The sequence below is a fragment of the Mustela nigripes genome, chromosome 12 (genome assembly GCF_022355385.1).
Source record: "Mustela nigripes isolate SB6536 chromosome 12, MUSNIG.SB6536, whole genome shotgun sequence".
NCBI classification, from domain to species: Eukaryota; Metazoa; Chordata; class Mammalia; order Carnivora; family Mustelidae; genus Mustela; species Mustela nigripes.
Genome location: NC_081568.1, coordinates 60867589 through 60894093, shown reverse-complemented (window position 1 = coordinate 60894093; position 26505 = coordinate 60867589). Strand labels below are relative to the sequence as shown.

General features: G+C 48.9%; 1 protein-coding gene and 1 pseudogene across 1 annotated transcript in view; one reads left to right on the top strand and one right to left on the bottom strand.

The window, feature by feature from the left end:
* The window catches only part of STK10 (serine/threonine kinase 10), a 119452-nt gene that overhangs the window by 16761 nt on the left and 76186 nt on the right, over positions 1-26505 (top strand). Inside the window, exon 2 of the mRNA XM_059417355.1 lies at positions 6531-6695. Coding sequence (XP_059273338.1) covers positions 6531-6695 — 165 coding nt within the window. The remainder of the gene's footprint in view (positions 1-6530; positions 6696-26505) is intronic.
* LOC132028892 (small nucleolar RNA U3) lies at positions 23572-23670 on the bottom strand (annotated as a pseudogene).

Here is a 26505-nt window from a genome sequence, read left to right as displayed (position 1 = left end):
GGCTGGGAGCCTTCCCTCACGCCTGCTGCTGCCCAGCCAGGTTGCTAGGAGACCTCGCTAGTGACTGATCACCACCTGAGCTGCTTCTACCCACTCTTGGCCCTTGAGACCTTTGTTTGTTCCTAGAAGAAGAAACAACGTGTTTCTGAGGCTGGGTCTGGAGCATGGCAGTGAGTTTTAGATGCCCCCTCACCTTTGGGAGAAAGTATTTTCTGCGAGGTGCAGCCTTCTATGCAATGCTGCCTACTAGAACTTTCTGCTGTGATGGGAACGTACTGTTTCTGCTCTATTCAGTGTGGCAGCCACATGTGGCCGGTAACTGCCATATTGGACAGATGAGGGTGCCCATCCATGGATATATTCAAGACAAGGTCAAGATAAAAGGTTCACTTCTGGGCACCATCCCCAGTCTGTCCTTGCTGGGACCTCTATGGATAATTGTCAGATGTCACTGAGTGAAATTAATTTTCATAAACCAATTGTATTCCTTATGCTGTTTTCAGGTCCTCCTTATTTGTAGATACCCAGAATGTTCCCAAAGTTCTAGCTTAGCTCTACTTTTATTACCCTGCCTTGTTGACTGGCAATTAAGGCTTAATTATTTTCTCTCATTACTGTATTGTCTTCTTATTTACCATTTTAAAGCATTGCTTAATAGCTCACTGAGTTAGCCATTGTCTTATTGTTGAACATTTAGGTCATTTGCATTTTCTTGCCATCATTATGGACTCCTGTGAACAGGATCTGAGTACCCTTCTTTTGTTGTCTTTACTTGAATAGTTTCCTGGTCTTAAATTCTTAGGGATGAGGGAGAAGAGGCTTTAAAAACCTATTGCCAATTTTTGTCTCTGGAGGATTGAGTCTGTTTTTATCAGTAATGAGCAGACTCATTTTACCACCTGTTTTGTCACCCAGGCTAGATGTTCCCATTATTCTTCGTTTCTGGTAATTTAATAAATATACATCTCTACTTTTTCGGAGGAAAACTCTCTTGGCAGAAGAATCCCCTGGTTTCTGTTGCCTGTGGCCCATTAGTAACTGTGTTTTCTACTTGGATCTTTGTATTCTGGATTTTCAGTTAGGTCCTCTGAGAGGCCTCAGTGAAGGTCACTTGGTAGGTCTTGGTGACCCTTTTGAAGGTGGCCTGTGTTACATGTGTGTTGTGTGGTGAGGTGCCTCCAGGGATACGTGTTCTCTGCTGAAATACCTCCAGAGATGACAAACTTACTTACTCTTTGGTGGCAAATGGCAGAAGTCCGGAAGGGAGTTTATTGGCTCATGTAACTGAAAAGTCTAAGGGCAAACCCGGTCTTCAGGAACAGCTGGCTCCAGGTGTCCACAGACCTCATTATCTGCCCTTCTCCATTTGTGGGCTCTGTTTCCTTTGTCAGGACCTCATCCTCAGGCAGGGTCTCAGAAGGATTGGCCACATAGGCTATAAGACTCTCCAGCCTTTCATTCTACCTGTTTAGCAACCCCAAAGAAAGAAAAAAAGCCACTTTCCTGATAACTTAAGCAAAAAACCATAAAACCCCAGACTACCCAGATACAACCCTGTTGGCCTGCCGTGGGTCACTTGTGCAAGTGTGAACCACTAGCTATGGCTGAAAGGGCCAGCAGTGAGTGGCTGGGCCTGGGCTGTGCACTGGGACCCGATGGGCTGAGCTTCTTATGATCCCCTTGCACCAAGAGAGAGAGGCAGTTGCCAAAAGAAGAGAGTTGTGAATCTGCAAAGGGGATAAGGCAGCTGTCCCAGATTGGACCTTGGTCACTGCATTCACTTGTATGAACTCTGTTTCATCATCTGCGTGCGAAGAGACTAGGGAGTTGGGGCGTAGAAGTGGTGGTTAATGTTCTTTCTGATCTCTGAGTTCTGTGATACCTGCTCTTCCCTGGAGGAGGAGGGAGTCACACAGTGATCAGCTTGCAGCTGGGACGGAAAGGGATGGGCCTGGGGGTGGTCCCCACCAGCTGCTGCTTTGCGGTTGACTTTTAGGAAGCCCTCAGCCCCTGACTGGACTGGCTGGGGCCCCATGGGTGGGGCAGGGCTCCCTGTTTTGAGAGTTGTCCCCACCTCCTCCAGGCTGGGCTCCGAGAGCTTCACAAGGGGGAAGATTGTTCCACAGAGGTGCCCGGGCCAGTAAACACAAGTGGCCACTGTGTGTCTGCTGTCAAGGGTGTGGGCTGAGGCATTAGTCACTGCCAGCCAGCAGTGGAAGGCTGGGCGGGGGCTCCTCCATCCTTTGCTGGACCCCAGCCTTCCCTCCGCCAGTGGGAGAGATGGACGTCAGAGGCCACAGGCAGCCACTTGTTCTTTATGTGACTCCTTGCTTGTCAACTCCCACAGGTGCCCCATCCACTTGGACCACCCCTAGCTTTCCAAGACCCACCCACTCTCCAAGACGCCCCCACATCTGACCGCAGAGGGAGCTTGGGCATCATTTCCTCGCCCTTCTACTGTATGAGAGGGAAACTGAGACCCAGGCAGAACCTTTTCAGAATCTGAAAAGAGGACAAAGAGGTCCGCACATGGATGCTGAAGCCACATGGACCTGCATTCAACTCCCGGTCCTATTATCTACCTGCTGTATGTTCTCAAGCAAGTGACTTCACCTCTCTGAGCATCAGTTTTCTTCTACATAAAATGAGGCTCTTAATAGTACCTCCTTGGTGTAAAAATTAATCCGGGGGATCAAACTGTGTCCTCTTGTGCCCTCTCTAGCCCTTGTTGCTTCGGCTAGTTTTATTTTCAAGCTCTGCTTGCAAGCACATGTCCCCGAACCTCCAGGCCTGCTGCCTCAGTGTTGGAGGCTGGCACGAAGCGGGGTTTGGGGCAGCCTCAGCCGCCTCCGCTACTGTTGTGAGCTTGCATCTCATTGGCTAATGTGGTCACATTCTTGTTCCGATTGACCAGGACGAGTCGCCCACCCACTTCTAGAGTTGAAAGTGGACTCTGCTCCATTGTATTTTGGGGACTGGGAAGGTCGGTGGGTTAGCTCCACTGGAGAAAAATCAGGAAGGGTGAGTTATGTCATAGGAGGACAATGATTCCTACCACCAGTGCTGCCTCGTTCACTAGAAAAGTTTCTGCCCTATAACATGAGCTCAGTATATAATGGTTGAATGGATGAATGGAGTGGGGGAGAAGTTGATTCCTGGGAGTCTAGTGTAGTGAAGAGAACACTGGCCTGGGGTTTAGGAGACCACCAGAGCTCACAGTCTTGGGTGGGTTCTGATACCCCTTTGAGTCTTAGTCTGCTAATCTGGGAAATGGGCATAATGGCTAACACCTGCCTTAATGGCTTATGGGTGGATAAATTTTGGTACTTTTAGTACCCAGTAGCTGCCAAGCACGTTGTTGGTTGTGGTCTTCATTTATCTTTAGCAACGGGAGATGGAGCAGGGTGCTCATCGAGAGGGACTGGTTGAGAAGAGATTTGGGATTTAGGCTCTCTGAGCAAGGTGGGCTTGCATTTGAATCTGCTTTTCCCCCTTACTTGCTATGTGACCTGAGGCCTATCATGGTGCCTCTCAAAATCTCAGTTTTCTCATCTGTAAGTAGGGAATACTAATCCTTATCTCCAAGGGCTAGATGGAGGATGAAGTGAGAAATTCCATTTAAGGGCTGTCCTGGCACCCAGTGAGTGCTCAGGCAATGTTAGCTGTGTTTATCATCAACCTTATTACGTTTTCTGACATTGGGGTAAGCAGCTTGCTGCCTCAACCAGGCTTTTAAGGAATTTAATTTTGGCCAAGTCACTTTAGGCACCATGACCGCTGCCAACTAACCCCTTTCTGGCAGGCTCTGTTCTCTATAATCTGAGCGAGGTGCTGGGCAGTGGGTGTCCCTCGGTGTTGACACTGGCGCCCAGGGCTGGTCAATGCCACCTTTCAGGAGGCGGGCAAGGTCTTGTGCACTCATGGGAAATAGTCCCTGCCTGGGCCTCCCCCAATTCCGGGGGAGAAAATACTATTTTGAGGAAACCCAGGAAGAGGTGACATGCAGCCTCTCTTTACCGCCTTTGAGGAGTGAAAGGTGAATGATTGGGGGTGGGGGTGGCTCAAGCCCAGCTCAGCTCTCCCCTGTACTGCTCTGGCTGGGGCTCAGGAGAGCATGGTCAGGGTGGTCACCGTGCTCACCCGGCCCCAGCTCTGGCCATCCCACTGAGCTCTCCACCTTCTTCTCCGTCCAGGAGCCGAGCAGGTCTTCCCTCCTCTTCTGTGTTTAGAGGGATGGAGCATGCGTGTTGTGCAATGTGTAAGGGTACTTTGATGGCCCTCTTAGGGACACTCAAAAATCAGCATTACCGGAAATGAAAGGGCAGGTACACAATCAGGTGAGAGAGAGAGTTAGAACACGAGAGCACAAGCACCCAATGGCTGAATTCATGAATTCCTCAGGTGTTTTCAACAAACCTTTAAAACCAAGTTTAGGTGAGAGGCCCCCACTCTACTCTGGTAGGGCAAGTGAGCAGGTGAGCTCCAGGACCGGGATTGACCCCAGGGAATGGTTCCATGTGAAATTCCCTCCCCCACACCCCAGGCCTCATGTGGAAGGGACCATGTGGGGGACGGGTGGGCCGGCCAAAGAGTGCAGACCTGGCAGCAAGGGTCCAGACCAGCCCTGTCTCCCATGTTGCTGGGGACGCTGCTTCCATCTCCTCATCTGCGCCTGAGACAGTCACAGCACCAGCACCGTCGGGTAATTAAGGAGATAAGTGAGTTAGCCTGTGCTGAACTGTAGTTCCGTGACCTTGATCAGTGGGAGACCATTGTTGTCACTGCGTGGGGGCCTGGGGACTTTGTAGCTCAGTTAACAGAAACAGATACTTTAAACGGGAATAAATTTACAAATGAGTTTAAAAAAAAAAAAAAAGGCCCACTGGCATCACTCCCTTCCGGAAGTTTCTCTGGTGAGGATCGACAACCCCTCTCAGTTCCCCTCCCCCGTGAGCATGCTGTCCAGTCACTGGCAGTAGAGGGGTGGGTCTCCAACGGGACCTTGAGGCCAGGAGCAAGGGTGCTATATCTTTGCTTGACTGACTGAGCCACCCAGGCACCCCAGCTTGGTCTTTGCCCAGAGGGTGCCCTGTGCAGGACTGGCCTGGGAGCACCTGTAGGTGTCTGTTGGCACCAGTCTTAGAGGCTTCTGAGTTCTGGAGATGATAGTGTAATAGTGGAAAGTGCACAGAGTCTTAGAAATGAGAGGACTCAGATTCAAATTCCAGTGCCACAACCCCAGCTCCAGCCATGTCTGGCCTCTGAACCTGTAGAGTGGGGACACTGAGGTGCTGGGTGCCATGGGAGGCAATGTGAAGGCCCATTGTCCTTCATGAGGTGCTAGGCGTGTGGGAGCAGCTGGGACATCACCATTTGCGGTTCCTCAGGTTGCAGAGTTGTTCCCTGAGGCGAGCGGCATCGATGCTGTCCCCAGTGGTGAGTGACCCGGCTGCTCACGGAGTCCAGGGCAGCTTGGTATCCCGTGCTCTCCCACAGATGGCGAGTCAGAGGCTCCAGACAAGTGGCTGGCTTTCAGGGCCTGTGTTGTAGGAAAGTGTGCTCCCTCATGCAGCACAGCGCAGAGTGCTCCCAGCTGCAGCCCTTGGGGCTCATGGGGCCTCCTGAGCGCACGTGGGCTCTGCTCCCTTTTCCTGGACACTGGTTCCTTGTGGCTGGAGTTGCTTGCATGTGGTTATTTTTCCCTTGCTCTCAGTTCTTAAGAGTGTGGTAAAATATGCATAACATAAAATTGACTGTTTTTAGGGTGCCTGAGTGGCTCAGTTGGTTAAGTGTCTGCCTTTGGCTGAGGTTGTGATGCCAAGGTCCTGGGATCAAGTCCTGTGATGGGCTTCCTGCTCAGCAGGGAGCCTGCTTCTCCTTCTCTTTCTCCCCCTGCTTGTGCTCTCTCCCCTCTCTCTCTCTCTCTGTCAAATAAACTCTTAAAAAAAAAAAAAGGGTGTCCTATCACTTTATTGTTCAGTGACTGGGATCCCTTACTGAGCAACTCAACAGTCTTTCCATGTTGGTATTTGTAGAGCTATGCCACTTTTGTGTTTTTATTTATGCCATAGGATGGGTATGTTATACTTTAAAAATTATAACTGGGGTGCCTGGGTGGCTTAGTCAGTTAAGTCTGCCTTGGGTTCAGGTCATGAGCTCAGGGTCCTGGGATCGAGCCCCCCATCGGGCTCCCTGCTTATCTCTCTCCCTCTGACTGCTGCTCCCCCTGCTTGGGCTCTCCCCTGTCTCTGTCAAATAAGTAAAACCTTAAAAAAATAAAAATAAAAAACATGATTACGAAATGTCGAACATTGTCTCTCACACATGCCCTCTGCACTGACTAAATAAGCCGCGCTGGCCATTGTCAGGAGCAGCGGATCTCCTGCTCTGACCTCACGGTCCCCATAGTCCCCCACAGTCTGGACCCCTGGCCTCTGTGGGCACACTCCACGGGCCTCTGTAGGATGGCTTCCCGGGTTTGGTTTCTTGCTGTGCAGGCCTCATTGACCTTCTCTGTCTCCACTTTGCAGGCCAAGAACAAGGAGACAGGTGCTTTGGCTGCCGCCAAGGTAATTGAGACCAAGAGTGAGGAGGAGCTGGAGGACTACACCGTGGAGATCGACATCCTGGCCACCTGTGACCACCCCTACATTGTCAAGCTCCTGGGAGCCTACTATTACGATGGGAAGCTGTGGGTAAGGGCCACCTGCTGTCCTCTCTGGGTCCCTGTGGTGTGGTAGGCCAAGCTAGCCTGGTTCAGAGGCCCTCCGTTCTTTCTCAGTGTCTGCTTTGAGGGCAAGGGCTGGGGTGAGAAGAAGGTGAAGCAGAGGGGCTGGAGGTCCCGCCTCTCCTTCCCTTCCTGCAGAGCTCCCCACTTTTGCGGGGAGTGGGGACACTGGATTAGAGCAGGAAAGAACTCTAAAGTTCTGCTGCCAGGCCTCAAATCCAACTCTGGCCCTTACAAGTTGGAGAGCCTTAGGCAGGTTCTTAACTTCTCTGCCTTAGTTTTTCCAACTGCAAGATGGGGGTAATAATGGTACCTAGCTCATATGTTCGGTGACTGTTGGCTGCTTTATTATTTGTAACAGTGGCATTGTTATTAGCTGTGGGTGCTGTGTGGGGATTCTTTTCAGTGGTGGCGCTAAGGAAGGGGGACCCTTAAGAGCCCCTGTTCTCCATCAGCAGCCTGAGTGTGATGTGCACAGTGCAGCTTTGAGCCCCACCTTCCAAACTCAGGATCACCCCAAGCTTCTCTAGGGTAATCCTGCAGTGCTCCCGGGTCTGCCCCGGGCACACCCGCCCCACACAATACCTGTCCCGTGGACCTTGTCTGGTCTGAATGCCTCTCAGTTTATAAAACCTAGACTTCTAGAACACAGGTGTCTCTTTGGACTCTTTTTCAGCAAGTGTTTTCTAGGTAAAGCAACGTATCTGTGTTCCCAAAGCTCAGAGCAACATTTGTTACAGAATCACTGTGCAGAATGAATGCGGAATGAATTGTGGATACAGTTGCACATGTAGGCATTTTGCACATGCTTCAGAAGCACACGTAGGTGTATTGCAGCGGGAGCTGAGGGGCGGCAGGCCTGGGTGTCTGCAGGGGTGCGGCAGCTGGGAGAGCCTGTCCAGGTCCGTGGTGCTGCACACAGCGACCAGGTTACTCACGACTGGGTAGTCAGCAGGGGGGTGTTGGAAGCTCGACTGCCTATCATGGTAGTTCCTGAAGTTCAGAGAGAGCGTGACTATGCTTTAGTTACATTTTAGGAAATTAATGGGAAGTTAGGAGGTGACAAGTGGTGCTTTGTGATTTTAAAATAAGGGGAGGGGGCACCTGGGTGGCTCAGTAGGTTAAGAGTTTGCCTTCAGCTCAGGTCATGATTTCAGGGTGCTAGGATTGAGCCCCGCATCGGGCTCCCTACTCAGTGGGAAGCCTGTTTCTCCTTCTCCCACTCCCTCTGCTTATGTTCCTGCTCTTGCTGTGTCTCTGTCTGTCAAATAAATAAATAAAATCTTTAAAAAAGGGGGGGATTTATTAATTTATTAATTTATTATCATGTATTTATCCCAGGTTTTATTTATTTATTTATTTGTGTTTATTTATTATTTATTTATCCCAGGTTTTATTTATTTATTTATGTTTGCACGGGATGCCAATTTTTAGGAACAAGCCACTGATGCTTGATGGGGAAAACTGAGTTGTTTCATTTGTGAAAAGAATCCTGCTGTTTAAGAAAACCAAAGGAGGGATGCCTGGGTGGCTCAGTTGGTTGGGCATCTACCTTTGGCTCAGGTCATGATACCACAGTCCTGAGATCGAGTCCCACATCGGGCTCCTTGCTCAGCGGGGAACCTGCTTCTTGCTCTGCGTGTTCTGCCTGCAGCTCTCTGTGCTCCTGCTCTCTCTGACAAATAAATAAATAAATAAATCTAAAAAAAAGAAAAGAAAAGAAAAGAAAAGAAAACCAAAAGAGAGTTTAGAAACTCCCATCAGAGTTGATCCTTCTCATTTGATGGAGCCTAAGGAAGCCACTGTCTGAGGGCAGTGAGAATGTGACCCCCCCCCCCCCCAGCTCGCCCAGTGGTCTGTCCATGGATTCTGCCTCCCCTTCCAGTCCTGGATAGAAACCAACTTCCCTTTGCCTCTCTGAGTGTCTCCTTGGGGCGCCTCCTGGATGTCACTGGGGGTTTAAAACCACCCCCAGACTGCCAGCTGCAGAATCCAAACCCTTCCTCATCTATGGTCTCTAGGTATCTCAGGGGGTGCTGAGCAGGATGGAGACCCAGGCACAGAGAGGACATGCCCTCTAGCTCGTGGTCACACCTGTACCTACGTGTTTCCTCTGTCCTGATTCATCGAGCTGCTTTTTCAAAAGCTTTCTCTTTTAAGAAATATATAGTTAGCAGAGAAAAATGAGAATATACAGAAAAAGAAGATTAAAACCGTTCAAATTTTTGTACCAGAGATAACCATACCTAAAAAATATTTTTCTAGGCTTCTAAAATATATATATACACAAACATACTCATACCCACAGGTTTTTAAGTTTTATTTTTTAATTTTTTAAAAAAATTATTTATTCATTTGATAGACAGAGATCACAGGTAGGCAGAGAGGCAGGCGAGGGTGGGGGGAAGCAGACTCCCTGCTGAGCAGAGAGCCCGATATGGGGCTTGATCTCAGAGCCCTGAGATCATGACCTGAGCTGAAGGCAGAAGCTTAACCCACTGAGCCACCCAGGTGCCTCCCAACAGGTTTTTTAAAAAGAATTGACCCCATACTTACAACTTTACCTTTAACTCTTTTTACTTAAGTCTTATTTATTTATGAAATATTTTTATTTATTAATTTGACAGAGAGTGAGCACAAGCAGAGGGAGCAGAGGGAAGAGGGAGAAGCAGGATCCCTATTGAGCAGGGAGCCTGATGTGTGACTCAAACCAAGGACCCGGGATCATGACCTGAGCTGCAGGCAGCTGCTTAATTGGCTGAGCCACCCAGGCATCCTTTATTTATTTATTTTTTTAAAGTAATCTCTACACCCAACATGGGGCTTGAACTTTCCACCCTGAGATCAAGAGTTGTGTGCTCTCTGAGCCAGCCAGATACCCCATTTACTTAAGGTCTGTTGAGAACCACTTTTCATGTGAGTGGGGGAAACACCTGCATCTTCATATTTGATTATTTGGTAGAATTCCATCTTCTGACTGTGCCTTTCTCCGTTGTTAGATATGTACACTGCTTCCTTTTTTTTTCTGTTAGAAACAAAGTTGTGATGGACCTCTTTGAATTTTTGTCTGCTTGTCTGTGAACCTCTTTAGGAATATTTTTAAGCATCTGTAGTGTCCATTGCTGAACTAGTGTCACAGGGCACTTTTCATATTAACCAGGCATTTTCCCATCTACCTGTCTACAAAGCACACCCAGCCAACATTATCTGCTTATCTGTCCATCCATCCTCCTGTCCATCCATATAATCTTTCTTGAACTGCTGATCATGGACTCATTACGAAAACCATCTTTTATATGTCTGTCCCCAGTATTGATTGTGGCCCGGTACCAAGTTCTTGACTTCCCCAGGTCCAAGGATAATACTAAGCACGCTAACATTTACTGAGGGCTTACTGTGAGCAAGGCCTTTTAAAGCTGTTTTACTGCGATTATGTCATTTGCTTTTCATTCTATGAGGTAGTTGCTTTTTCCCCATTTTACAGATGAAAATAAGAAAGAAAGAGGTTAAGTAAGTTCCCACCCAAGGCCACACAGCTACAAAGTGACAGGTTTGGAAATCAGATAGAAAAGAAGAACAGTTTGTAACTGGGCTGTGACTGTCATGAGGTTGTTTAAATAGATACATGAGAATGTTCTGACCCAAAGTTGCCTTTAGGTTGGTGCTTTCTTACCCAAGGCCGCTGCTGCGGCTGGAACCATTTCTCACCGCTGTCTTCTGTAGCTGCCCCTTAACTGCCTGCGTTTGTTATTTTGTAGCCCTTAAAGTTGCCATGTCCTCATTTTTGAGGATTTGGGTTTTAGACATTTTGAAATCAAGGCAGAAGTTGCTGGAACGAGGTGGAGGACGGGGAAAGGGCCTCCCGTAGAAGGGTTAGCATGGTCAGTGGTGCAGAGGCGTGAAATTTGTGGCATTTGGAGAATGGGTGGTCTAGGATCAAGGGCAGCATGTGGAAAGGCAAGGGCTGTAAGTAATTAGAGCCCGTGTTGTGTGCAGGGCTTCCAATGCCAAGGTGAAGAGTTTGAACTTAACATTTATTGTGTTTTATTTTTTTTTTTAAAGTTTTAATTAATTTGAGAAAGGGGAAGAGGGAGAGGGAGAAGCAGACTCCCCTGCTGAGCTGGGAGCCTGTGCTGGGCTCAATCCCAGGACTCTGGGATCATGACCTAAGCCGAAGGCAAAAGCTTAACTGACTGAGCCAACTGGCCATTCCCAGCACTTAACTTTTTAGATCAGTGGTTCTCAAAGTAGCGCCCTCAGACTAGCAGCAGCAGTGACCCCTGGGACCTTGTGAGAAATGCTGAGTATCAGGTCCCAACCCAGATAGACACGCTGAATCAGAAACTCTGGGTGGGGCCCAGCAGTCTGTTTTAAGGAGACTTTTTTTTTTTTTTTTAAAGATTTTATTAATTTATTTGACAGAGAGAGATCACAGGTAGGCAGAGCATTAGGCAGAGAGAGAGGAGGAAGCAGTCTCCCCGTTAGCAGCAAGCCCAATGCAGGGCTCCATCCCAGGACCCTGAGATCATGACCTGAGCTGAAGGCAGGGGCTTAACCCACTGAGCCACCCAGGCACCCCTTAAGGAGCCTTTTAGGCGACTCTGGTGCTCATTAAGCTTTGAGAACTGTTTCAGGTAAGGGGGACTCTGTGGTAGTTTTCCAGAGGGAAGATATATTTTGTGTTTTAGAAAGAAATCAGGTTTGAGGGAGCAAGAGTAAAAGCTTTGAGGTCAACCAGAAAGCAGTAAGAAAATGTTGTGAGATGGGAACATTACTGGGTCAGCAAAAGCTGCAAAAGGGACACTTGAGCTGTATCTTGAAGGATGCGTGGGAGTTCTCCAGAGGGCCAGGAGAAGGAAGAGCAGTTTGAAGAGAGAGAAAGCATGCGCAAAAGTAGGGGAGGAAGAAGTCTTGTTCTGAGATACAAGGTTGGAAGTGGTACTGACTTTTTGGTGTTTCCTTCTGCGTGATGGGTCTTGGATCCAGGCCTCCTGTGTGGTGCCAGGAGCCATCTTTGTCATGCTGGTGTTTTTGACAAAACCCGTCCTGGACCTAGATCTGCTCTCAGGGCTTGGCCTCGGGCATGAGAAACCAGCTCTCACCCAGCTGCCCTGAACCCTTTCCCCGGCCATGGCATCCAGGGAGAGATCTTCCCCCTGACTGGGTCAGTGGACATTCACCAAACCACCTCACCTACAATCTGACAAGATGAGCTCGTTTTCTTCCAGGATTTGTAATCTTAGCAAAATCCTGCCGTATTTTCTTAAGCCTACTTCTGCTTTTGAATATCAAATGGTGCAAATGGGGGAAAAACAACCCAGAATACTCTAGACCAACACTGTCTAGTAGACATGTAACGTAAGCCACATAGGTTATGTAAAATTTTCTAATAGCTGTATTTTAAAAAAAGAAACAGATGAAGTTAGTTTAAATAATAATTTTTTTAACCTAGTATATCCAAAATATTATTTTGACATGTAAGCAATATAAAAATTATTATTTTTTTAATAAAGATTTTTATTTATTTATTTGACAGAGAGAGATCACAAGTAGGCAGAGAGGCAGGCAGAGAGAGAGGAGGAAGCAGGCTTCCCGCGGAGCAGAGAGCCCGATGTGGGGCTCCATCCCAGGACCCTGGGATCATGACCTGAGCCGAAGGCAGAGGCTTAACCCACTGAGCCATCCAGGTGCCCAATATAAAAATTATTAATGAGATATTTTACTACCTTTTTCATTCTAAGCCTTCAACTCCAGTCTGTGTTCTATACTGAGAGCACATCTCAATTCAGCAGCTAAATTTTCACCAGGAATCTATATTTAGATGTCATAAAATTTACAGTTGACAAAGTAGATGCAAAGTTGTCTCAACATTCATAAATGTTTCCAAGTAATGGAATTGAGTGTCAGTTTTAAAATTTAAATTAATTAAAAGTGAATGAAATACATTTAGTTCTACACCAGGCACATTCCAAGTGTGGTTAGTGGGTGCTGGATTGGACAGTGTCCACAGTGCAGCTCTGGATGTAGACTCAGGGCGCCAAAATGAGTGAGTGTAGGAACCCCTGGGCTGCCCCTGTGAATTTGCTTTGGTTTAAAATGACCCCTCCCCATCAACATCCCTCCTGTCCCCACCCTCAGCCCTGAGCTAGATTTTGGTCTCTGGGAAAGTCTTGCAAGGGTTGGGTCCGTTTTTCAAGAGGCGATCCGGGAGTGGGAGCGAGTGGGATGATGGGAAATATTTAACAGTTACTTCCTGGAGGAGAACACCCCTGATATAGAGCATCTGCCAATTTCCGTAGTGTAAACATTCCCACTTTGGTTAATTTCAGGCTACAAACACCATGTCACTGACAGCTGGAAAGAGGTTTGCAGTAGAGGTAAATAATATCCAGAGTAGAGGTAACAGTAGAATGTGGTAAAATGATGAGGAAAAGGATGAGTTTAGAGTATTTGTCATCTTTGTTTTTAACACCATTCCAAAAATTACAAAGTTATGTAACTTAATTTTTAATCATGGTTGTGTTTTAACAGCCGGCTTACAAAAATTCCTGGAAATGTCACTATCAGTTTCCTAAGCCAGTGAAGGCTAGCTCTAGCACACCACTGGAGCCAGACCCCAGGAGTGTTGACTAAACCATGGAAAGCTGCAGTTGGGCACAACATAGCCCCCACTCATTTGAAGATGAGGCATCTGCAGACCAGAGAGGGTCTGGGATTTACTCTAAGTCACACAGCAAATTCGTCACAAGGCCAGACATGCAGAAAAGACCTCGGATGAGGGAACTTACTCATGTAACACTGCCTTATAAAAAGCCCTTCCCCGGCTCCCCAGGATAGATTCCACACCCAGGACACAGGCTGTAGTCTGCCACCCGAGGATGCTTTCCCAGTTCTCTTCTCCAGTTCTTCTAAGCTATTGGAGGCAGCACCTCCAGCTATTGGCTCATCCTGTCCCCTCCCCCCAGCCCACCCTTCCGATGTCATGTGGGGTTAGCAAGAGCTTCAGTGAGGCCTTTTCGCTTCCCTGTACCTCTAGGTGGAATTTGTCTTCCTTTCCTTTACTCTCTGTTCCAGGTGTTCTCTCTCCTTCTACCACCCACATTTCAGCAGTTACCAGTCTTGGTGTCGCCTCTGGGAGACTGGGCCCTGCTTTCATTCTCGCCTAGGGCTGGTCCAGTGCAAGGGAAGGAATGGACGCCCGTGCTGGTCCCCCTCTAGATTGCTGTGGCTGTTTGGGGCCCGCCCTGTCCTGGGGAGATTGAAACCCCACAGAGCACGTCCTGGGGCCAGCTTTGGCCATGTTTTTGAAAGAAGCAGTTCTCTTAGTGAGTGGTAGCTGCTAGGGAAGAGGGAAGGAATCTTGAATCCTCTATAGCTTTTCCTTGTGTGGAATCAGGGGCGATGAGGGTGGTTGGAATCCTGCTTTTCACATGGTGATGACTATGAAGCCCCTTCTGATCCTTTCCTGACTGCAGGTCTTGTTCAGGCTCTTTCTCTCTCTCTCTCTTTCTTTCTTTCCTTCCTTCCTTCCTTCCTTCTTTCTTTTTTTTTTTTAGATTGATTGATTGATTCTAGAGAGTAAGGGGGAGAGCATGTGCAGGAGTGGGAGGGGCAACCTCACAACCCTGAGATCGTGACCTGAGCGGAAACCGAAAGTCAGACACTCAGGGGACCGCACTGCCCCGGCATCCCATGGCTCAGCCTTTCTGACAGGACACAGACCCTGCTGTCTTAATCTTTTACCTGTTCACCCCAGAACATCTGACTCTGGCCTCTAGAAGCCTGGGTAATCTTGGGGGAATTAAGCCTGCAGTCCTGGCAGTTAGCTGTATTCTCCATTTATTCATATAACCAAGTCTCTGCTGGATTCCTTCTTTGGGCCAAGCCCTGTCTCAGGCCCTCTGGATATGGAAATTGATGCAGGCAGGTTGGATCTGACCAGCCAAGGGGGTGTTTGGGCTTCATACTGGAGGAAAATCAAACTCGAGCCAGCAGGAGGTGAGGCCTGGGGACAGGACAAGCTACCTTCTGTGTGTGGTCTGGGATGCCTTTATGAGGAGGTGGCATTTGAGAAGGAGCCAGTGGAGGGAGGACAAAGGTGACAGCAAGTGAGAGTGTGTGAACTGTGTTCAAAGACAGTGAGGGGCAGTGTGTTGGGGTGAGGATGGTGGGAGACAGGAGTCGGGAAGGTGGGGGTTGTGATCTTAATGTAGGTGTCAGGAAACCCCTGGGGGCTTCAAGCAGGGCAGTGCCTTCTTCAGCCATCAGTCTGTTTGGTGTCTGAGTCCCTTCACTCCTCCTCCGTGCCTGTCTCAAGTGTGTGTGTTCTCTTCCGGCCCTGCAGCGAGGGAATGGGCTCCAGTCCTCTCGGTGCCGGTATGGATCTTAGCTAACCTTTGGGGCTCTGTCTCTTTAGCACAAGTGGAGATGATGGTGACACAACATATCTTGTGATAAGGATTAAGTGAGGCATGCAGGTCAGGTGTGGGCAGCAGCACAGGTGTGGCACCAAGTGGGTGCTTAGTTAATGCCATTGTCCCTCTCTCCCCTCCACTCCTAGCCCTTTATTCCCATTCCCTCAATGCCTTCCACCTCCTTCTACCATCAGTTTCCTGCATCTCCCTCTGTTCTGGCTTCTCTGCCTTTTATGTGGCAAACCTTCCTGAGGCATCGCTGTGATCATGTCCCCCCAGTAAGAAGGGTAACAACACCACAGAGTGAGGAAAGGCCTTCCTGTGCACACAGCAGGCTTGGCCATCCTGGAGACCTGGCGCAGGTCGTGTTCAGAAGACCCTGTGCCCCCTGGTTTCATCTGGTCAGAAAGTTTTGCGGTAACTTAATTCGCCCAGCAGTCCCCTTGCTGAGTACCGATCAGAGCAGTGACTCCTGGTGTGGAAGGTTTGCACCATCAGGGAGTCTCCCTGGGTTTTCCCTGGGTCTGAGCTAACTGTGCTCAGTGCTGAATATCTACAGAATTTATATGATAGCCTTGCTGGGTCGCCTCTTCCACCCCTCATTCATTCCACTTCCTCTGTGATAGTTAACCTTTTCTTTTCTTCAAGTGACTCACTTTCTAGAAATTAAATACACTTATTTAAAAAGAAACTGTCATCTCCCTGCCCTAAATGGAAAACTAGGACCCACTTGCCATAAGCAGAAATAAACCAATTCGTTAAATTCTAACGCGATCCCTTTGACTGCCAAAGCCTTTAGCCTGGGCACTGCCGGGCTTCAGCCTTGCTAAGAGGAACTTGTCAAGTGGACCTCTTCACATAAGTACAGACTTCCCCACTCCCAAGGTGGCCCCCAGAGTAGCTCCCTGGACTCTGGTCTGTAGCAGGGTTTGGATCATTCTCTGTGTGTGTGTCTTGGGGGGCGGTGCACTGCTCTGGATCTTAGAATGTTTAGCAACATCCCTGTTTCTACCCAACTAGATGCCAATAGAACTTCCCACCTCCCTGCTCAGTCTGACCACCAAAAACATCTCCAGATGTTGCCACATATCCCCAGGGTGAGGGGGGTGGTTGCAGACTCACCCCCATTGAAAACTACAGGTCTTTACCATTCAGTCTTTTGCTCGCTCTTGGGGGGTGGGATGGTATTGACCGTGGCAGATAGGCTGGGAGCCACGGCCCCTCATCAGCATGTCAGCCCTCAGAGTAAGTTGCAGATGGATGACCTCAGACCAGACTGGGCCTCCAGACACTTTCTGTTTGGCATGTGAGACGTTTTTAGAAATTTGTTGCTTGCATTTTGGCAGATTCTGGCCTTGAACGTTCTAGAGCTATGGCTGTCTAGGCTGCATGGCAGCAAGTGTCAAGGGCCCCCACAGATAGGGATGTGATCTCCAATGAGCCTCAGACCTCACCACTCCCTGATGCATCCCTGATGCTGAGGCCTGTTTGTCATTGCAGTGTGCCAGTGTTTAACTTCAAGAAGAACTGAGAGGAAACATTTCTTCTCTCACATCTCTATCAAAACCGAGGAAAGTAAGGATAACCAAGAGGATCATGTTTGTAGAAAAGTGTGTGAGAGCACGTTTTTTTCATATATGCAGCTTCCTTTGCCCCACAAGTTAGCTACTCAGGCCTGGTGGGCTCTGAAGCCAGGTCTCCTGGCCTGGGGAGTCTAAAAATAGGCTTGCAAAGGCTCTGTGAACTTCCTGATCATGTGTACCGACGTGTGTGTGTGTGTGTGTGTGTGTGTGTGTGTGTGTGACCCCACAAGAGTGACTGGGGGCTTTTCAGAGTGTGGCTTCTTGTCTGAAAGTAAACATTCTGCAAAGAGGAAGTGCAGGTCCCAGGGTCACAGAGCAGGGTGTGGATGGGAGGGGCCCCCTGTCCGCACTTGTCCACATGACCCGATGACCACATTTCACTGGCCAGGGTTTCTGTGGCTTGTCGCCTTGGGCTAGGAGGGCAACTGTTGGTCACTGACAGAGATTGCCTATCTGGCCTTAAAGAAGCCAGAGCTGCGAAGCGAAGGTGATAGTAGGAAGTGGCTAGCAGCTCTGTGTACATCTAGAAAGTGTGGCAGGAGCGCAGGGCTGATGTCAGGATACTGAGATCTTTCTGGATCTGAGACCCAGTCGCTGTGTGACTGTAACCAAGCACCATCCCCTGTCTGTGCCCCTGCTTCCTGGTCCACAACTCGAGAGACTTGGAAGGGTTGATCTCGAGGTATTTCCACCGAAGTTGGCTCATTTCAGGAGGCCTGCAGCTTCTTGGGCAAGAGCAGGAATCAAGAAGTGGGGGAGGGGTGGTGAGAAGGACAAGTCCACAAAAGCTGGGCTCTTTCATGATGCTCTGAACTGTCATAGTACAAGTCTGAACTAATTGTGACAGCTGAACTGTCACAAATTAGAGATGGGGTCCCCTCCATTTTACAGAAGTGAAGACCGAAGGTCAGAGAGAGAGTGACTTGTCTTGACTCACAGCCAGGTTCTAAACCAGATCATCTGGGCCCTAAAACCTTGTCTCCTCCTTGGTTGCCAGCCCTGTGAGCCCCTAGGAACAGTCCAAAGAATGCTATGTGTGACCTCCTGCCATCCACCTGGGGAGCCCACTGTCTGGCAGAACATTGCTTGTCAGTGCATGGTGGAGAAGGGTCCTGTGGCCACGGGGTCCACCCAGCTTCTACCTCAGGCCTCGCTGGTCCTCCTGGCACTGCTGGCATCCCCTGGCTGGGCACAGGTGCAGTTCTGTAGGTGGGCATGTGAGTAGGCAGTGACCTGGGGCTGCCTGGAATCCTGCTGGTGGCATAGCCTGCCTGGGTGTGTGTGACGTTCAGAGGAGCCAGGGTGACTCTGCTCTAGGGATTTGCCCATCACATTCCCCAAGCATGTCACCATGGGTTTTGTTGACTATCTGACCCTGTCAGCCAGCTGTCATCCCCTCCTCAGCCCTCCTGTAACCATCACATCCCTTCAGTCCATCAGGCATGGGCTTTGGGGTCACCCAGACCTGGGTTGGAATCTGACAGCCCCCTCTCCTGCTGTGTGACCCAGGACAGGTCTTCTTATGCTTCAGAGCCTCAGTTTCTTCATTTGGACCCAGGGTGAAGATACTGACCTCATAGTGCTTTGTTCAGAGTTAGAAACCCAGCGTGTCCCAGCTGGCGGAGAGTAGAAGCCCTGTGCTAGGCACTTAGTTAACAGGTCAGAGGTGTCGTTTAAGGTCTGGATGGGCAGATAAGTGCGTAAATCAGGCCCACAGACTGTTTTGAGGGGGATTTTCCAATTTTTTGAAATAGTATGAGCCTTTATAAATTGACATCTTTCATTTAAGAATCCAGGCACCTGGCTTGGCTGGAAGGGTTGGCAGTTCTGGCTCCATGGGCCTGTATGTCTGTACGGCATCTAGGAGCTGGCTGAGTGTAGCCTCCCGGAGATGGGCACCTGCCCCCCTATCTGCCTTTGTGCCCCCAGGCCCCAGTCCTGGGTAGCATTTGTGCCCTGCTGGGCCCCGAAGGGAACAGATCATTCCAGTCCTGGGTGTATGGGGGGTCGTGGGGCTCTCTCCTGTCCTCCTAGTGGTGCCCTCCCATTCCATCTCTGTCAGGAGACTTCGGGCTCATGTTGTCACTGAGGGGAACTCGAACATTTCTAGCTGCTGTAGAGTCTGGGAGACTCCATCACGGTTACTCCTGTCTGTGTCTCCTGTTCCCACAACCACAGACTCCTGTGACGGTATGAGACCTCACCGAGTCAGCGGGGCGGCCAATATTCCTTCACACATTCATGCCCTGGCTTGTGGATCCCTGCCTGCCTCCTTCCGGTCCCTCCCCCCAGCACATGTCTATGGACCATCTCAAATGCCAGAGATGTTTAACAAATTTAGTTGAAAATAGTGTCACCTACCCGGCAGGTATTGCCTGTGACCCTGTTCACTCCATGACTTTACCTTCCCAGAGGGCAGGTTCATGGCCCTGGCTCCTTCCTCTCTGTCTCTGCAAGGGTCCTGGCACAGCTGGGAATGGGAGCTGGGCAGACAGATGGTGAGATGGATGGAAAATGTGTGTGCAGACACACATCTTCCCATGTCTCTCTCCCCAGGGACTGCACGTTCAGTTTGCATCTGCCCCAGAGTCTGGTTCTAAGCCTGAACTTGGCCTTTCCTGAAAGGTGTTGTGGTGAGGATAGTGGTGTTGGCAGTGACTATCCAAATGATGACCGTGACTGTCGTCTGTCAGGTTTTGGCTAAGTGCTGGGCCTATGTTTGTTATTCTTACACGTGCGATCTCATTTAATCTCCCCAGTCCGTGTCAGGGTAGGAATGAGTTGCCCCATTTTTTAGATGAGGAAATGGAGGCTTGCCATCACCCGGCAGCAGCCTTTGGACTTGGGCTCAGGGGACTTTGGTCCTGAAGCCAATGCTCCTGATCTCTGGGCTGGACAGCACCAGAAGGGGTGAGGCACTCCCGGATTCCAGTCACCTCAGTAGCACCCCAGAGCCGCCCAGGGACTTGTGCCAGCATATTAGGATACGGCCCCACCTCTGGGCTTGTGGCCAAGGGGCCCTAGAACGTACTAGACAGGCTCAGAAGCTTGTCAGATCATTGCTTCTCCCCTCTGCCATGGCAGAACTGCCCCTCTACCCGCCCCATTCCCTGCCCCCCAGGCCCCAAGGTCATCCCCTGTGCTCCCAGTGCCCTTCCTGCCCATTGAGGCCACTCGGTTCACATGGTTCCTTCCACGGGCTTTCTGTGGACGTGGCAGGCGCAGCTGGGGGTGGAGGAAGGAGGCCCCGCGTTCCAGGGAGGCCTTGTGGGCGTGGGCTGCCCCACTCAATGGCCACATTGTTTGGTTTGGAGCTCAGAGGTGCGGAGGTTTGGGGACTCCACCTACAGGGACAAGGCTGCTGAGAAGCTAGAGACATTTTTGTGTCGACTGTTTAGTGTTTGGTGGCCGCTCTGTGGCCTTCTTTCTATAGACCTCTGTTGAGGAACCAGAAGCCTTTTGCCTTGTGCGCTGATGGGGTGTCCCCCTGCCCAGGGGCTGGGAGGCCTGGATGATTGTGGTACCTGTCTGTTTCCCCAGAAAGAAAGAAGCCCAGAGAGGCAAAGGGCTTGCTCTAGGCTCCACACTTCAGCCGCCTTTGTGTCTTGGTGTCAGACAGACAGGCTTTATGTCCTGGTTCTGTCCCTTACATGCTGAGGGACATGCTTTGGGGAAGCCCTTTCCTCATCAAACCTCAGCTTCCCAAACTGCAGAAGGATGAGTAAAACTGCTTCCAGTAAAGGAATGCTTAGCACGGTCCAGTATGCATTAGGTGCTCACTTATGGCAGCCATCGGCTCTCCGTTCTCTGTGGGGGGGTGGGGGAGGGGGCAGAATTGGGAGCTTCCATCCAGCTTGCTTTGCCGAATCCTGGTGTCTGCTGTGTTTGTCAGCCTTTGGCTGTTCTGCCCTGAATTCTGGGCATCTTAAGGCCGCTGACATGTTTCACTTATAATCATTCATTCATGTACCCAGTGAACACTTACTGATCATATGCGAGCTTGAGGCTTTGCTAATATGGATGGACTTTTATAGGTATAAACTACTTATTCCATGATAAAGGGACTTTAGTTCCTCCCCTTGAGCCCTATAATGCCCATGTTGCAAATGACTTACAGCTGTTCAGAGCTTCATTTTCCAGGTGTGGAAACTGAGGACTAGAGCAAGAAAGGGGTTCTGCCAGCCCCACCGAAGGACAGTGGCAGAACTGGGACTGTGTCCAGACCTCCCGGCTCTGGCTTATTTAACTTTAGTTCCAGGAATGTTGCCAGCATTTATTTATTGAGCACCTTGGGTGTACTCAGTGCTCTTTACTGGCTTCAGGGAAGGCTGGGGAGGTAAGGGGGCCCCAGGCACAGAGCAGAATGGTGATGCCTCATCTCTGGCTTGTGCATGCCTCAGTTGTCCTGCGGGGACCACTGGTCTATGGTGGTGCCCCCCAATCCTGCTGCTCGGCCCTATGACCTGGGCTGTAAAAGTTAATGTCTAAACCCTGTGGGTGGTCCAAGCTTTTTCTTATCTGGGCTGGGACATCCCAGCTCCCTTATCTCCTGGTGAGCAAGCTCCCTTGGTATGTGTGAGCTGACCGCTGGGGCCCAGTGGGGCCCAGCGAGGGCTGGAGCCTGGAGAGAGAGGGGGGCCTTTCCCCTAACCACCCAGGGGCTGGGACTCAAGCTTTCTGTGGCTTCTTCCTTGAAGCATGAAAAGGGGGATGGGGTCACTAGGTCTGGCACATGAGCTGGGGAGATGAACAGAGCCCAGACTTGGCACCCAGATCGTCCCAGTTCAGGTCCTGGCTCTGCCCCTACTCCTTTCGTCCATTCACAGCCTTGAGAGGTATGGCTGGTTCTCTCTGGCTGGGAAGGGACCCGCTGTGCCATCACAAAAGCTTCTGTGGACTCAGCAGTCCCTTTCCGGTATGGATTGTTGGGGCCTCTCCTGCAGTCTCCCTGTCTTCTCTTTACTCAGATCTGGGTTTAATTCCATTCAGTGTTGACATCATAAAAAAAATCTGATTTTTTTTTCTTATTCTGGTTTTAGTTTGTTTGCTTTTATTAAAAAAAGAAAACAAAAAACCCCTTAATCAGAGAGACCTTAATCTCTCTGAGCCTCAGTTTCCCCATATGTAAAATTGGGAATAAAGTATCACTAACTGCTAATAACAGTTGGTAACACTTACTGAGCATAGACTCACTGTGTGCTGGGTCATGTTTTCAGATAATCCACGCAAAGCATGTGGCACAGGGCCTGGCACGGAATAAGGTCTTGATTCCAGTGAAATGTCATGGCTGGGGAAACTGAGGCTGACCCCAGGTCCCTGACCTGGCAGGCACTCAGCCTGTTGAGGTTGAGGGGACTGAGTGAGCCTGTATAGGTCAAATGGCTGCATACCTGGCGTTTTCTTGGTGTGTTACTTCCAAGGGCAGAAATCACCTTGTTGTTGGTGTTTGGCCCTGAAAGGCAGATCTAGTGGAGAGGTGAGATTTTTGATTCTGGCTTCATTGGTCTTAAGGAGTCGTGAGTTGATTGATTTGCACAGCTCTGAAGAAGCTGGTGCCGAGAGCATCCCCAGGCTGGAAAAGGAGGTGATGCCTTCTGTATTGAGCTGTGCAGCTGAGTGGTGTTTGGTGCCCCCTTCCCTGAGACCCCCTGCCAGGTGGACTCATCTCCGAGATGCGGAGGTTTGGTTTTCCGAATGAGAACTCCGGGAGCACAGGGGCTGTTTTTCACTGCCATAGCCCAAGGAACTAACATAGTATAGGGACAGGGTAGATGGGTGCCTGACGAATCCATGGGTAAGTGAATCAATGAAGGCGTGAGTGACGGGAGAGGTGATGTGACCCGCCAAGATCATGTAACGAGGCCGTGACCCTTACGCTGTTCCATGACAGCTGCTTAATCTAAACTGATGGGGAGCAAACACAGGTTTCCAGTTTCCTTTGGCCTTCAGCCAGAGAAGAAGCCAGCAGCTGCCGGCTGTCCACCATCGGGCACCCTCTGAGCGTGGGTATGGGCTCGTGTCTCCAGGGAAACAAAGCTCATGGGTGGGGAGGAGGGAGACCGGTGATGGTGAGGGAACTCCTCCTGATAAGAGGGCCCGGAAAGAGCAAGTGCATCTCTTACAAGTGCTGCTTGTATCCAAGCTCAGGCAGAGCCGCCTTCCTAAGGGAGGACAACTGTGTGAGCAGCCTGGTGCACATGGGCCAGGTTCAAATCCTTGCTCTGCCTGCACCTGCTGTGGGTTCCAGGGTAGGGTGGGAGAGGACTTCCTATCTTACAGGTCCAGTCGAAACCTTATAATAAAGATACTCAGATGTCAGCAGGGAAAATGTCCGAAGTATCGTAGATCTTCCCAGCTGTTTGGGGAGGAAGTTGGGCCCAGGGAATAGGTTATGAGGTCTTTAGTCAAAGCACTTGGTTCAAATCCTGGCCTCGTCTCTTGGTAGTTGGGGACAAGTTCCTGACTCTCTCTGTGCCTCAGTTTTCTTTATCTGGAATAGGAGGCTGATGAACAACAGCCTGTGCACCAAGTGTGGCCGCCCCTTGTGTTTGTAGATGGAGGTTTGTAGGCACACAGTGGTGCCCATTTGTTCAGGAGCCTCTGGCTGCTTTCCGGCTACAAAAGCAGTCTGCTTGCGACAGACACCGTCTGGCTACAGACCCGAAAACACCTACTTTCTCTCTTACTCTCTCCGTCTCTCTGACAAATAAATAAATAAAATCTTTAAAAAAAAATGAAAACATTTGCCATTATAATCATTTTTAAGAGTACAGGTCAGTGGCATTAGTATGGTCACAAAGTTGGGCAATTGTTCCCGCCATCCATCTCTGGAACTTTTTCATCTTCCTGAACTGAAACGGCATATTGGTACATTTGGGTGCTGTACACATTCAGAGAAACTTCTCTAGTAACAAACTATAGAAATGATCCTTGAAAGTATAGTCTTCATACCGGTATTTTAAATTAGTTAATTAATAATTATTTTGTAGGCTCCATGCCCAGCGTGGACCCCAGTGTGGGCCTTGAACTCACGACCTGATCTGAGCTGAGCTGAGTCAGATGCTTAGCCAACTGAGCCACTCACCTGCCCCAAAACTATGTACCATTAACACCAACTTCCCATTCTCCTCCCTATCCCCTGGCACTCACCTTTCTGCTCTCTGTTTCTATGAATTTGACAGCTCAGGGAAACTCACATAAGAGGGATTGTGTGTGTGCTTTTGTGGCTGGCCTATTTCACTTAGCATGTTGCCTTTGATGTACACCCATGTATTAGAATTTCCTTTTTTCATGGCTGAATGATATTCCATTATGTGTGTGTGTGTGTGTGTGTATGATATGTATATACCATATTTTGTTTTTCCATTCATCTGATGATGGACGTTTGGGCTGTTTCCACCTTTTAGCTATTGTGAATAGTGCTGCTGTGAACACTGGTAGACAGATACCTGTTGAATATCCTCCTTTCAGCTTTTGGCTATATATCAAGAAGTGGAAGTGCCAGATCATAAAGGATTTCTATTTTGAATATTTTAAATCCTATTTTTAATTTTTAAATTCTTTTTTTTTTAAGATTTTATTTATTTATTTGACAGACAGAGATCACAAGTAGGCAGAGAGGCAGACAGAGAGAGAGAGGAGGAGGCAGGCTCCCTGTGGAGCAGAGAGCCTGATGTGGGGCTTGAACCCAGGACCCTGAGATCATGACCGGAGCTGAGGGCAGAGGCTTTAACCCACTGAGCCATCCAGGTGCCCTCTATTTTTAATTTTTAGAGGAACCTCTGTACTCTCTTCCACAATGGCTATACCATTTCACATTCCTACTAGAAATGCACAAGGGTTCCCATTTCTATACATCTGTGCCAATACTTTTTTTTTTTTTTTTTAGGATTTATTTATTTGAAAGTGAGAGAGAGAGGGAGAGAGAAAGCACAAGCAGGAGGGTCAGAGGGTAAATAAGCAGACTTCTCACTGAGGGTGGAGCCCAATGGAGGGCTCAGTCTCATAACCCCAAGATCCCTACCTGGGCCAAAACCAAGAGTCAGATGCTCAACTGCCCATGCCATGCAAGCGCCCCTCTTTTTTTTCCCCCTAAGTATTCCTGGGTTATTTTCTTCTCTTTGATGCTATTGTAAATGGAATTGTTTCCTTAATTCCCTTTTTGGATTATTTATTGTCTGCGTATGGGAACTCAACTGAATTTTGTGTGTTGTTTTATATCCTGCAACTTTGCTGAATTTGTTTTTACTGGTTGTAACAATTTTTTGTGTGTTCATAATCTTTAGGGTTTTCTACATACAAGGTCATGTCATCTGTAAACAGAGATCATTTTACTCCTCCTTTGCAATTTGCTTGCTTGTATTTCTTTTTCTTGCCTAATTGCACTGGCTAGGACTTCCGGTATTGTGTTGACTAGAAGTGAAGCAAGTGGGCATCCTTGTGTTGTTCCTAATCTTAAAGGAGAAGCTTTCAGTATTTCACCACTGAGTGTGATGTCCACTATGTTCACTGTCATGTATGGTCTTTGGTACATTGAGGTGGTTTTCTTCTTTTTAAAAAATTTTATTTATTTGAGAGAGGAAGAGCACAAGCTGGGAGAGAGGAAGAGGGAGAAGCAGACACCCTGCTGAGCAGGGAGCCTGACGTGCCCCATCCCAGGACCCTGAGATCATGACCCAAGCCTAAAGCAGATGCGTAACCCATTGAGCCACCCAGGTGTGCTGAGGTGGTTTTATTCTACTCCATATGTGTTGAATGGTTTTCTTATGAAGGAATGTTGAATTTTGTCAAATGTTTTTTTTCTTTTCTTTAATTTTAATTGTATTATTATTATTATTATTATTATTTTTAAAGTAGGCTCCATGTGCAGTATGGAACCCAATGTGGGGCTTGATCTCATGACCTTGAGATCAAGGCCTGAGCGGAGATCAAGCATTGGATGCTTAACCCACTGAGCCACCGAGGCACCCTGCCAAATGCTTTTTCAGAGTCAATTAAAATGATCATGTTTTTTTCCTCTTTCATTCCATTAATGTGTATTACATTGACTGATCTTTGTATGTTAAACCGTCCTTTCAGGAATAAATCCCACTGTTTAATGGTGTATAATCTCTTTAATATGCTGCTGAATTTGATTTGCTAGTACTTTGTTAAGGATTTTGCATCAGTATTCATCAGGGATATTATCTGTAGTTTTATTTTCTTGCAGGTGTTTGTCTGGCTTTGATATTTGAGAGGGTCATACTGACCTCCTGGAATGAGTTAGATAGTACCCATTAAGATTTTCTATTTGGGGGGCACCTGGGTGGCTTGGCCATTAGGCGTTTGCCTTCGGCTCAGGTCATGATCCCAGGGTGCTGGGATTGAGCCCAACACAGGGCTCCCTGTTCAAGTGGGAAGCCTGCTTCTCCCTTTGCCTGCCACTCCCCCTGCTTGTGTTCCCTCTCTGTATCCCTCTCTGTCAAATAAATAAATGAAGTCTTAGGAGCACCTGGGTGGCTCAGTGTGTTAAGGCCTCTGCCTTCGGCTTGGGTCATGATCCCAGAGTCCTGGGATCGAGCCCCGTATCGGGCTCTCTGCTCAGCGGGGAGCCTGCTTCCCTTCCTCTCTCTGGCTGCCTCTCTGCCTACCTGTGGTCTCTGTCTGTCAAGCAAATAGATAGAATCTTTAAAAAAAAAAAAAAAACACTTAAAAAAAAAGATTTTCTATTTTTTGTGTGATTCAGGAATTTGTGTTTTTTGTGTTTCTAGGAATTTGTCCAGGTTATCTAGTTTCTTGGGTC